We start from the raw sequence: 12,050 nt of genomic DNA on the forward strand, positions 1-12,050 counted from the left end.
GACGAGGACAAATGTACGATCATGAGTAGCAATTCGGAGTAAGTCAAGGTCCTCCCGTCTTTCTATTTCTATCAAATATCCGTTAATCAAGGAAACAAACTTGACCCAAACACGTGCCAAGAAATTCCCTTTCAGAGCCTCAAGCTTCAATCCACTTCTGTGCAGAAGTGGACGCCTCGGAATGTTCCACACACTGAATAAAACATCAGCCATGGCCTGAATACTGATGCAGCGAGAAGAGGAGGAGGATAGCAGAGAAAGGTACATCTTCACTTCATCTTCACTCTGCAAACAACGCGTCATTTCCTTTGGGTTTATTAAATGAAGTGAGCGCACCAGCACTCCCATTGCGACCAGCTAAAAATAGGCTCGTTACAGACACCAGCCGTTTGCGATTAACCCCCAGCAACAAATATGACGCCGGGGAACGCGGCGACCTTGCACGTGAAGCTTTTTAAATCATTCGGGCGGTCACAGACAGAAAATTGCAAGCAAGGGAAGTAAATATTTCAATGGAAGTGGAAGCGCAAATGGGGGCGGGAGGGAGCAAACGCTTGAAAAACACATCAGGTTTCATTGAAAATTGTGTTTCACTTCACCGCAGGACATTTAGGAGGCATTTCTGTCATGAGCAGACTCACAAAAAAAGTCTTCAAACACTCAGGAAGGCGGCCATTTTGGATTGAAATGGTCTTTCAAAAACATGACTTGGCCAAAAGAATTGTGAAGAATTGTCACTTTAGAAAATTCATCTCAAGAAGACTGTTTTCCTGAGCAACGTGAAATCTAGTCGGCATGTCTCTCACAGGTAGATACACAAAAAGAAAATTCCAGAAAAGACAGGGGCAGAGTGACATTTTGGTTTGATGTGAGCATTTCTACAGGTCCTTCCCAGACAGACAAATTATTTTTTTAATTTCGGCCCCAATGGACTGTTTCACTTTGCAGCATCAAATTTGGTAGACATGTTTATATTTTGTCGACCCACAAAAAGTCCCAAGATTCCATGCCTGAAAAAAAACCCAGGAAGTCTGCCATTTTTGTTTGAAGCGGGAGGGTCTTCCTCCTCCTGACTGACTTGTCGAATAGAATGGCTTTCAATTTAAGTTTTTGAAAATTCAGCCCCCAAAGAAGTTTCATTTAACAGTCTGAAATTTAATTGCCATGCCTAATGTGAGTTGACCCAGAAAAAAAAATCCTCAAGAATCCACAGGAAGACTGCCATTTTGGTTTTAAAGTGGAAGTCAAATATTTTCTTTGCAAAAATAATGTGTGTGTGCCCCCACTAGTCAAAACATGATATTGTCATGATTAATGTGTTGATGGAATAAGAATGAAGCAGATTTACATCCATCAGGTTGCTGCCATTTTGACATTTTACCGCCTTCTTCCCATCGACTGGAACAGACGTCAAAGTGCCTCCGGGGTCGAACTTACAAACGTCACGCGACCAAACCCACCAATAGGGGAGCCATAACGTTCGCAATTCTTATTGCACCATCGCAATATTCCAAAGTGGCAAGTGGATGCCGCCGTTGTGTCCTTCAAGTAGCACAGGATGACAGCAGGTACCCCAGAAGAATGGCAGCGGAAAGTGGTGCAGTATTGATCGCGTCGCAGGAACAGTAGCGCTCTGTGTAAACAAGGCTTTCAATCAGAAGCCGGAGTGCGTCGCATGCATCCCTGCAGGATGAGGGCCAAAAAAGCACCAGAGGGCGGAGTCATGAGTCAAAGTCAAATGAAGACTTTACGGTGGTCAAAAAATGGAAAAAGAAATCTTTTTTAATACGCCAGAAAGGAAATCACAAAGAGAAGGAAGAAAAGTGCGGCAGGTGAAAGAACACTGAAGATGAAAGCTAGGATGGGACATGTACTGCTGGACCGAATGGATCGTGTGTGTGTGTGTGTGTGTGTGTGTGTGTGTGTGTGTGTGGTAGGTTGGCAGAACATGAAAGTGAGGAGGTTTTGTCCTCTAACATGTCACCATTGGAGACACAATTAACTTGATCTTTGACATGACGTGACCGCAATGAAAGCACTTTCGATTAAGTTCACACAAGACTACAATGAAAGTGTCATGACAGGTCGAGCGGACTGTAAATTATGAAAATAGAAGAGGTCGTCTGAAAACAAAACATCTTTGGGGGCTGCAATACTCTTTTATTTTATTTTACACTAAATTGTCATCTTTGGTATTTGATATTTCAAACTCATCTCATTGTTCTCATCCGAATTTCAAACCTTATTTTGTATTCAACAACACTGCATTATAAATATTTTATCAAACTGTCAACATCGTAATACCAAAATAAATTAGCATTATTCACCTGTCACTGCATTATTTGAAATAATAATAATACATAATAATAATAATAAAAACATTACAATATTATCAATTACTAAAATTCAATAGTAATGCAAAATGAAAGTATTAATAAAATATCAACATATTATTATTAGTAGATTAGTTGTTTTTTTTAAACATTGAATCTTTTAATTAAATGTATTTACCGAGACAACAAAGTTCCTCCTAACTTTCATCAAGTTTTATAATGAATTTTTTCAACCTTTGTGTTAGGGTGGGATTGACTTTGGAATGACATCAACGGTGGTGCTTTGAGATCCAATCTTAATTTGTTCCTGGACAACACTTGTAACTCAAAACACTGAACGGAAATGCCATTAATTTGTTGCAGCTTATCAAATAAATACATCTCAATAATATTCTCATGAAGTAAAAACATACAATAATGACTTAATAAATGCCAATTAATTATCTGAATATTTTTGTCACACTTTCTACACCATTGTATATTAACATTCATGGCTCTGATTTAAAGCCACAACTTTCAATTATTTTTGTTCGATGTTTAGTTTGACAGTAATTTAAAAAGACCAAATATCGGCCAATATAATCAGCCAGGCGATTAATCGGTCGGTCTCTCCAGTTGATGCTCCATATGTGTGACGGTAATGCGGTGATGCCTCCGCATCGCAGTAAGATTTAAACTGATAAAAAGTATTCCATTAAAAAGCAACTCCCCTCCACGGCGTTTCAAACCTTCCCTGATCTCCCTGTCCCTCCCCCATCTGCTATCTCCCAGCTGGATGGACTTTACGCTGTACTGCAGTACTCCCCGCTGAGCATCCAGGCGGCATGAGTCACCCACTTGCAATCTGCTGCCCCTCCAGCCCCCCAAACACACACACACCTGTCTACTATTCCACCTCCACTTCCATCGTGACAAACAATCGCTCTGAATGGATGAACGGAAGGCTGCAAGCTATGCCATCATTCACGGTAACAGTGGGCACACACGCACACACCTTGACAATGAGCGTGTATTAGTATGCCGCTCGCACGCACACAATAGTCTGACGAGGAAAATAAAGGATTCCACTTGCACGCTGCGCTGAAAAACTGCAGCTCGATGCAAAAAAAAAACACACATTAGAGGGAACTGAGGCGTTCTAGCAGAGCAACGTCTGCTCTGTAATGAGGCAAAGTTGTCCAGTAGGTACAAAATAAAACCTTTGACGCACATTTTTCTTCTACTGCTGCTAAATTCATTAGCTAAGTGAAAGACTGCAGTTTCCTCTTCCCTCACGCTCCTGCGCTTCTTTTGCAAAATGGCCGCAGCGTCCTTGAGAGAGACGTCTCGACGCCAGCGCGATTGCAAAAGAGGGATGTAAATGACAACAAGTCGGAGGCGATTGTGTGCCTCGCTTAAGTCTTGTAGAGTGACTTGACACAAAGCTACAAAGCTAGTTAGCAGATGCGCGGTGCTAAGGTCACTGCAGTATTTTTCGGACGGGCCATCTGTTCCCGGCGGGGCGTAAGCCAATATCTGTGTGGCTCTCATTGGTTTTATTGCAAGATGCGCCACAGTGGGTGCAGTGAAAGCTTTAAAGACAAACTCGGCATTCGGTGCAATTGTAAAAAAAAAAAAACTCAGAGCAACTGTTACTAAAAGTCCAGAAACATCCATTTATCACATTTTCCACAGCATTTGTCCTCATTAGGGTCACGGGCACGGAGGCATGTATGAATATGGCCGCTTACTTGCCGTCGGGAGAAGTCGCCATGCATTCGCTTAGCCCGCCTAACTTGAATTCAATGATTTCTTTTTTCACTTAATTTTAGTTGGTTTTCATTTTTTAAAAAGTATTTTTGTTATTTTATTTCAACAATGGAAATATTTTTCCAATTTTCGTTGCACTTTTTTCATGACTTTTCTTTACCTATTGAGTTTGGATGATTGAATGTAAAAAGAATCACTGTCTTCTGCTATACCATAACAAAATCAGTGAAAATGCGCCACTCACGGATTTGCAGCGATTTCGCATTTTCCTCTTGCACACAGAAATGTCTCAGTGCTAGAGTGAGTGTGCCACATTTAAACAAAATGAGATAAACTGCTTTGATTGACGGCTTATGAAGGGTACACATTCCCACAACGGCGCAGCTCGCCTATCTGCAGTTCTGCAGGGCCACACCCATCCACACATACCAACACCTAAACTGCTCAAATTTACGCTGCCAATAGCACCAGATTCTGCTCCTTTTTGGAGCTAGACAGAAAAAGCTCAACTGAGGCCTCATGCTTGAGGACTCTGAACTTTGACATGATCATGTCAAAATACTTCAGCTGTTGTATCTGCTACCACGACCCGTCGGCAAGGCAAAACAACCCGAATGAGGATCGATGAGCAATGATTTTTAAATTACTAAGACAAAGCAGCCTTGCTTCTTTGGTCCCTTTCCATTTGATTCGCTGACATGCAATAAAGCATAAAATGAAGCATTGCTATTAATCAATCACTTCCATGAGCTAAAATGACATTCACTGCCAATGGAGTAATGAGCCATGACTGGAGATATGCATCTGATCCCACTCAGCCAACCGTTACTTCACACCTTGACCAGCACATATGTGTCTTCTGTGTGTGCATTGTGTGTGCGTAGGCTGAGTAAGTCTGGATGGTTCGATAGACAGACAGACAAACACACAAGACAGACAGACGGTGGACAAATAGCTAGCGAGCTAGATATATGAACTAGCCACATAGAGGTAGATAGACTGCATTAATAGATGAATGATTGCTAGATGATGAATGAATTGACGAATGGATCAATGAATGTAAAGCCGCTAAAGCGGATATAAAAGTCTACACACCCCCGTTTAAATGGCAGGTTTTTGCGATATCATAGGTGAGACCAAGATAAAAAAAAACATTAATGATGGCCTAGAACTTGAGGGTGAAAGTGGGGAAAAAAGAAATATATTAGAGAAGGGAGGGTGAAATCAAACAAAACAATGTAGTTGCACAAGTGTGCACACCCTGAATATCTAGGGATGCCGCTGTGTTATTTAACATGCAAGCCTCCGAAAGTTCAGATGTTCTAGCGGGCTTTTCTTGGCATTTTTTTACTTTCTAGTATAGATGTCTGATGCTATTTGGAAGTGTTCCTGATTTCCTCCACCTTGACTAAGGTCCCAGGTCCAGCTGAAGAAAACAGCTTCAAAGCATGACGGTGCTCTTTAGGTGATGAGCAGTGCTGTTTGTGCGCCAACCATATCTTGAGGGACTACGTCCTTTCAGTTTGAAAGACATTTCCAGTTGTTGGCAAAGTTAAGTTCTAATTTATTTTTTCTCTACCATTTAAAGTGATTAACTTGTTTCGACGCAGTGCGCAAGACGCGGCTCAACTTTCCATTATGTCATCTTCATTTTTAAACACAAGTGTTTTAGGGACTTTGCATTACTACTATAACCATTAAAAAACGACTAGCTAGACCATGTTCAAAAGTGTCCAATTATGAAAGGAAGATTTCAAATGGTGAACGTATGACAGAGAATGAGAGGTCCAACTCGAACACATAGTGCCTCACACAATTATATCCTCACACATTCTCTCACTTTTTCTCACACACACACACACACACACACACGTTGGTGCATGAATCTTTGAGAAGTGCAGCCAATGGGCGCCGATAAAACAATCACACTCCAACGACTTGATCTTGGGCCAGTGCAGTGAAATGAGCTGATTAACAAACTCACGGATAAGAACAGCTTTTTCTCTCCTTTCTATCTATAAGCTCACTTCGTTGAACAATTCCACTAATTGTTTTTTTTTTTCAAGTGTTATTTACTTTAAATCACCTATACAAGCCTCTCACTGGGGCGTAAACAACAACATAAATGACTCGCAAACGAACAAGTGCGCCAACAAGATGTTAATTGTGGAAATGAAGCTCTGACCTGATGTAAATCTCATCGTGTTCAATGTGCGTTTGAATGCAAAGGGCAGACAAGAAACAATTTCATCCTCATGACAACTTCTCATGCTGAAGATGTTCAAAAGGACACTCACTTCATGGTGATAACGTCTGCATTTAAAATCTCAGTAAAATTAAAATGAGAACATTTGGTTCTTAAAATGTTCAAATTCTCAAGAATCCCCTCCCAAAAATCGTGCTTTAAAATTTGTTTGAAATGCCACAGAATTCTCATGAATTGAACATGAACATGGATTGACAAAATGTAATGTTGTTCAAAATTCCACTAAATTCTGGAGTAAATATGATATCAATGATTTAAATTCTCAAAGTTAAAAATCCTACAAAATGTTCACCGGACTTCAATATATATTTGTTTACATAAAGTGGTTCTTAAAATATTCAAAATCCTACTAAATCTGAAGAAGATCCTTGGTGCTGAAAGAGTCCAAAATATTTATTCCTCATGAGAACATGTAACATGTGAACATGAGTACAAATGTGGTCAAAATTGGACTGAATTGTCCAAATTGGTGAAATTGAATATGGTCACAAATATGTCAATTCTCACAAGAATATGATAAAGTTATAAGTAGAACTAAATTCTGGTAAAAAAATCTAAATTCTCACTAAAATGGATAAAATGCTGCATACATTTTTATGAAAACATAGCATGAAGCTATGAAATGGGGTCAAAATCCGATCAAATTCGAAAGCAAACTCGACCTGTTTCTTACAATTTGGTGTCTAATGATCAAAATGCGGATACATTTTCATGATCAAAAGCCTAGAAAATTCTCAGGAGGACATCAATTGGCGATGTTCCAAAAAGTCGAACTAAAGCAACACGTCGTGATGGTGACCCAGGAAACTTCTTGTATAACGACGTAGAAATGAACGAACGTGGCAAAACATTATGATGGCGAGTGAACGGAAGGAGGGCGCCATTCATAACTGAGGCGAAGTGCTGGTGACCAGCGGCATCTGAGGCTTGGATTTTTTTTTTTAATGTGGCATTTCCTTTCAAGAGATTACATATGAGGGTTGTGTTTTGATTGAAAAGAATTCAGTGCATGGAATCCAGCTGGTCCACTTTAAAATATATCAAGATATAATGCTACTAAATGATCACAACAACATAATATGCTGTGTAAAAGTTCAAATTTCTAACATGTTTTTGGGGAGATTTTCTGAAATGTCCCAACATGCCATCAGGTGGCGCCAAACCACTGACTAATAGGAAAATAGCACCTTTTTGTCATGGAACTATGTTAAAGTGTTACACTTTGTATGTCGGGGAGCAACGAAATTGCATGCTGAGGTTGTTAGTGGAAGTTGCTGACATTCTGTAAATGCACACTTGCAGTCAAACAAAATGTATTATTATTATTATTATTGTTATTCTTCTTATTATTATTATTATTATTTAAAAATAATACCTGTGTCAATCCACTGTCCTGTATGCCTATTTGTCATATTTTTGGTTAACCTATTATGGATACACAAGGGGGACAAAACATTAGGAACACCTTTCTTATACATTGGTACCTTGAGAGCTTTTAGAAATACAGTACGAGCCGCACCTCTGCAGATTTATTTTTGTCTTGAGATGCAGGCAAAAATGTATGTTATAATTGTCAGATGTTGGCACAGAATTTCACAACAAGCAGCAGTGTGGCAGTTTAAGAACAATTCTTCGAAAATTAGGTCAAGTGGGGCTGTTTCAAGCTGCAAGTTTAGTTTCAAACTGAACATAACACAAAGGGAATTGCACGTTGTGTATTTAACCAAACCACTTTAACTTTGTTTTATGGAAGTGTGCTAATTTAATGCTTAAATACAAGGAAAAACGCAAATAAATGTAGCTTCTATGCCACAGAAGTAAACATTGAGTAATTGAACACAAATGGTGCAGCAACACATGCAGACAGATAATATAGCTAGACTAACCGGCATTTATTCATCATCCTTGACAAAAATTGACAGTTTTTACAGAAAGGTAGTGGCCACCGTTTGTGTATTCCATGTATGTATTATACTGTCCCTAGTGGCCAAGGTGCACACACTAGAAGGAGATGCATTGAATTAAAGGATGAAATTGTGTTTCAAAAATGGTTTCATTCTTTACATTTTATTTAATAATGTTACAAATATGTTTTAGAATGCTGTCGAGTGCTATTTTTCTAATTAACAAACGTTTATTGGGAGGGTCTTGAATGGATAAATGATATTTCTATTCATTTCAATGGATACATATGACCTCCTGCGGATTGCATACTATTACTATAATTATTCTGAATTTTGGAGGTGTACCTAATGAAGTGCCCCTCGCCTATAAATGCTTAGAGGGCGCTCAGGTCATGGCGTGCGGCAGCTGAGAGAGGAGGATTTCCGGCCAGTCGCACTTAACGATTGCATAACACCCCAATCGTGGAGCGTGCGTGCGCGCCTGCACCACAATAGTAATAATAACAATAATAAAAAGAAAAACGTAATTCGGTTGCTCTCACGCGCCAAGCCCACATCACGTGACGCAGAATGTCATCTGAAGGGTAGGATGGAAGGCTGATATGCGGTGGAAGGGCAGGAATTCCGACGAAATAAAACGTTTGATGCAAGGTGATGCAGTACAAGCACAGCCTCCACCCTCGAACACACGTAGTTAATAAATAAGATATTTCTTTAAATCAGAAAAATAATTAAAAAAAAACAGATCATGACATTCCGCAGGACGCCCTCACTTACCTGAGTGGCTTTGTGGAATTGCTTCTTGAGGCCCGCTACAGACATGCCGGCAGACTACAGAGATGGCTCAGGGTTCAAAAATTAATAACAGCAATTAATAATAGGATTATAATGCACAGTGGGTTCAAGTGTGTAGTGGCTGCCGCGCTCTTTCCTCGCTACGTCTTCACTTTGCGGGGGTCTCTATGGGTTCTCCTCGGAAATCCGATTGGACGACGTGGGAGCACGTGACCACGCGCCGGGTGACGTCAGAGACAGTAACTCCGCCGCCTCTGAACAGGACTCCTGCAAAGAAATGAAAAAAAAAAAAAAAGAACAGTACTCGTGCAAAATATTAAAAGGCACTGACAGTCTCATTTAAACCAGTTATTGACCCCAAATATATATATATATATATATATATATATATATATATATATATTCAAGTGACAAAACTATGGGATATTTAGATGGAGGTGGGGGTTTGAACAGCTAATCTAATGGTTTTAATTCCCAGATTAAGACACATATACTACGAGTCACGTGATTTGTTGACATGAGTTAAACAACGGTATTGGAGGGAGTGGAGAAGGGCGGGGGGCACACTTCCGGTGTGCCTGTATTGTGTATATGGTTTATAGTAAAATACACGTCTACATATAAAACACACACACACTAGGTGACATAATAAATATCGATAAATTCATATGTATAAAGATAAGGCTCAGTTGTGCGTGACCTTTGTTCCATATTTTTGTTTTAGTAATACTGTAAAGCAAGAAGAAGGTAGAGCATCAGTTGATTTTAAACAAGGGAGCCACGGCTGGTGTACGAGCAGCGCCATCGTGTGGAAGATGAGAGTACATGCAAGCAAAAAATCAAGCTCGCGAAGAACAGCTTCTTCGGAGCTACAAATGTAATATTTAAAGTCAAAGTACGACTACAGAGTCACATGTTATTCTCTTTAATTGTTGTTGAAATAGTAAGGTTTTGCTCTGTTTAATAAAGCTCAGAATGCAGTAAAATAAAAGACTCATGATGCGCAACACTTCACGTCATTTGCTGCCATCTGGTGCTTGACGAGGACACAGCCATAAAAGTGGAATGGAAAGAGAAGACGCGACTGAAGGCTCATGGAGAAACTAATTAGTGCACAAGGTATTCATTATAAAGAAGAATATAAATGTCATATTATCATTTCAAATTGATTGCTACACGACTGACAATATGGCAATAAATTAATGTCAGCCAGTGATGAAAGATAACAATGAAAGAGTCATCACATTTAAAACAATACACATTGGCAATGATTTAATATAAGATTGCAAAAAGTTGTTACGGTCTTCTCATGGGGAAAATATTACGACGACATTGAATTATTTTATTAGTGCTGCATCCATTATCAAAAAAAGAACACACGATAATGACCATTTTCCCAAGCAACTGAAAACAAAAATACAAAAAACGTCAAGTCATCTTTTACTGTCAATTTTTGCCACATGTGCTAGACGTACAAATGTCTGCATTTTCTTAATTTTACATAAAAGTTTTTCCAGGACATTATCATCATTACATTAAGAAAAAAATCTTGAAATTTTGTAAAATTTTAATTAAGTATTCATTCTAATAATTCTAATGGGTGCACTCACCTACAATATATCTAGAAAATGACTGGAATATATCTAGAAAAATCTTGAATTCTCGCCCAAAAATATGAAATATATTTTTTAAACTCTCCAATTGATCTAAATATTTGATCAAAATTCATATTAAAATTCCAATGCCTCAATACAATGATGATGTGCCCCCCCCCCATATTATGAGCACAAAATCCCAATGATTCTGCAATTTGACAGTCCTGCCTCCTTTCCAAATGAACACGATTAAACTCTGCCCCCTAGTGGACACAAAGCTACACTGACACTCCTAATTTTACATTTTCACCGTTTCAATTTGTTGCACCAGGGTAGCGGGAAAATACGTTTTTTAAACTTTTTTTTTTTTTTTTAAAGAAAATAAGGAAATAGCACTGTAATCATAACTAAGCCCACAAACAAACACTACAGTTCTTGGTGTAATGAGTGCTAATATAAAGTATTTACCAACTGTATAAATATACACACACTGAATTCTCTCTCTCTCTCTGTGTGTATAGAGAGAGAGATAGCAATATATAGAGTGAAATATGTCTATCTATCTATCTTTATATGATTCTCTCTCTCTGTCTCTCTCGCTCTCTCTCTCTCTCTCTCTCTCTCTCTATATATATATATATATATATATATATATATATGTATACATATATGAAATAAAGCACTGTATTTGTATTTATTTTATAAGCTACTAGAACATGTTCCAACATGCTAATGTACCTGCACTCTGCTCTAATTGGTCCCAGTGATGCTGGCCTGCCCCACCTGTGCTCATGGGGTGAGGACGAGGTGGGCTGGGGGCCCTGCAGTGCAGTTACCCACCAGGAGTTCATATTATGCATACAAACACGTCTTTGTTGTCGGCCACTGGAACTGAAGCCAGAGAGCGAACAAGAAAAAAAAAAATCAGGAAGGGTATCTTACTTGTCTGACTTCATTTGGTGGGCTACACTTTAGGGGGTGCTATGCTGGTCAAAACACTTCAGAACCTTCATGCAGCACCGACAATGTGTGCTAGGAGATCATCAAGGTGGAGAAGGTATTTGCAGGAGAACATGTGTCGTCAACACTAGAAAAACTAAAAGGGTCTTCTTCTCATTCTGTTTCTCAGACCTTTTGCGTCCAAGGATAATCCCACCCACCCAAAAAATTCCAACAATTATTTATTTAATAATACTAATTTATTTACTACTCGATGCCAGTTAGGTACGGTGAAAGGCTGAATACTTCAAATGTCTTTCAGAAGGTACAATTAACCTGTGGATTCATCATTATTGAATCAGAGAGAGTGAAAGTGAGTGATTTATGTACTGCATTTTTAATAAAACTACATAACTTAACCTTCCAGTCTGGTAGAATTTAAATGCTGTGTTTTAACCCTTTAAGTGAT

At 39.0% G+C, this 12,050-nt stretch overlaps 1 protein-coding gene across 2 annotated transcripts in view; it reads right to left on the reverse strand.

Moving 5' to 3' along the window:
• Window positions 1-9,300, reverse strand: part of sh3gl2a (SH3 domain containing GRB2 like 2a, endophilin A1) — a 32,885-nt gene extending 23,585 nt beyond the window's left edge. The window contains exon 1 of one of the 2 annotated variants that reach the window (XM_088301817.1): window positions 9,030-9,300. In XM_088301817.1, the coding sequence (XP_088157943.1) occupies window positions 9,030-9,074 (45 nt within the window). In that variant the 5' untranslated portion in view covers window positions 9,075-9,300. The remainder of the gene's footprint in view (window positions 1-9,029) is intronic. The other variant, XM_088301819.1, reaches the window with a different exon arrangement.
• Between the last annotated feature and the right edge of the window lie 2,750 nt (window positions 9,301-12,050).

Source organism: Idiotropiscis lumnitzeri, chromosome 8, assembly GCF_059441095.1.
Source record: "Idiotropiscis lumnitzeri isolate Australia: NSW breed Sydney's pygmy pipehorse chromosome 8, RoL_Ilum_1.0, whole genome shotgun sequence".
NCBI classification, from domain to species: Eukaryota; Metazoa; Chordata; class Actinopteri; order Syngnathiformes; family Syngnathidae; genus Idiotropiscis; species Idiotropiscis lumnitzeri.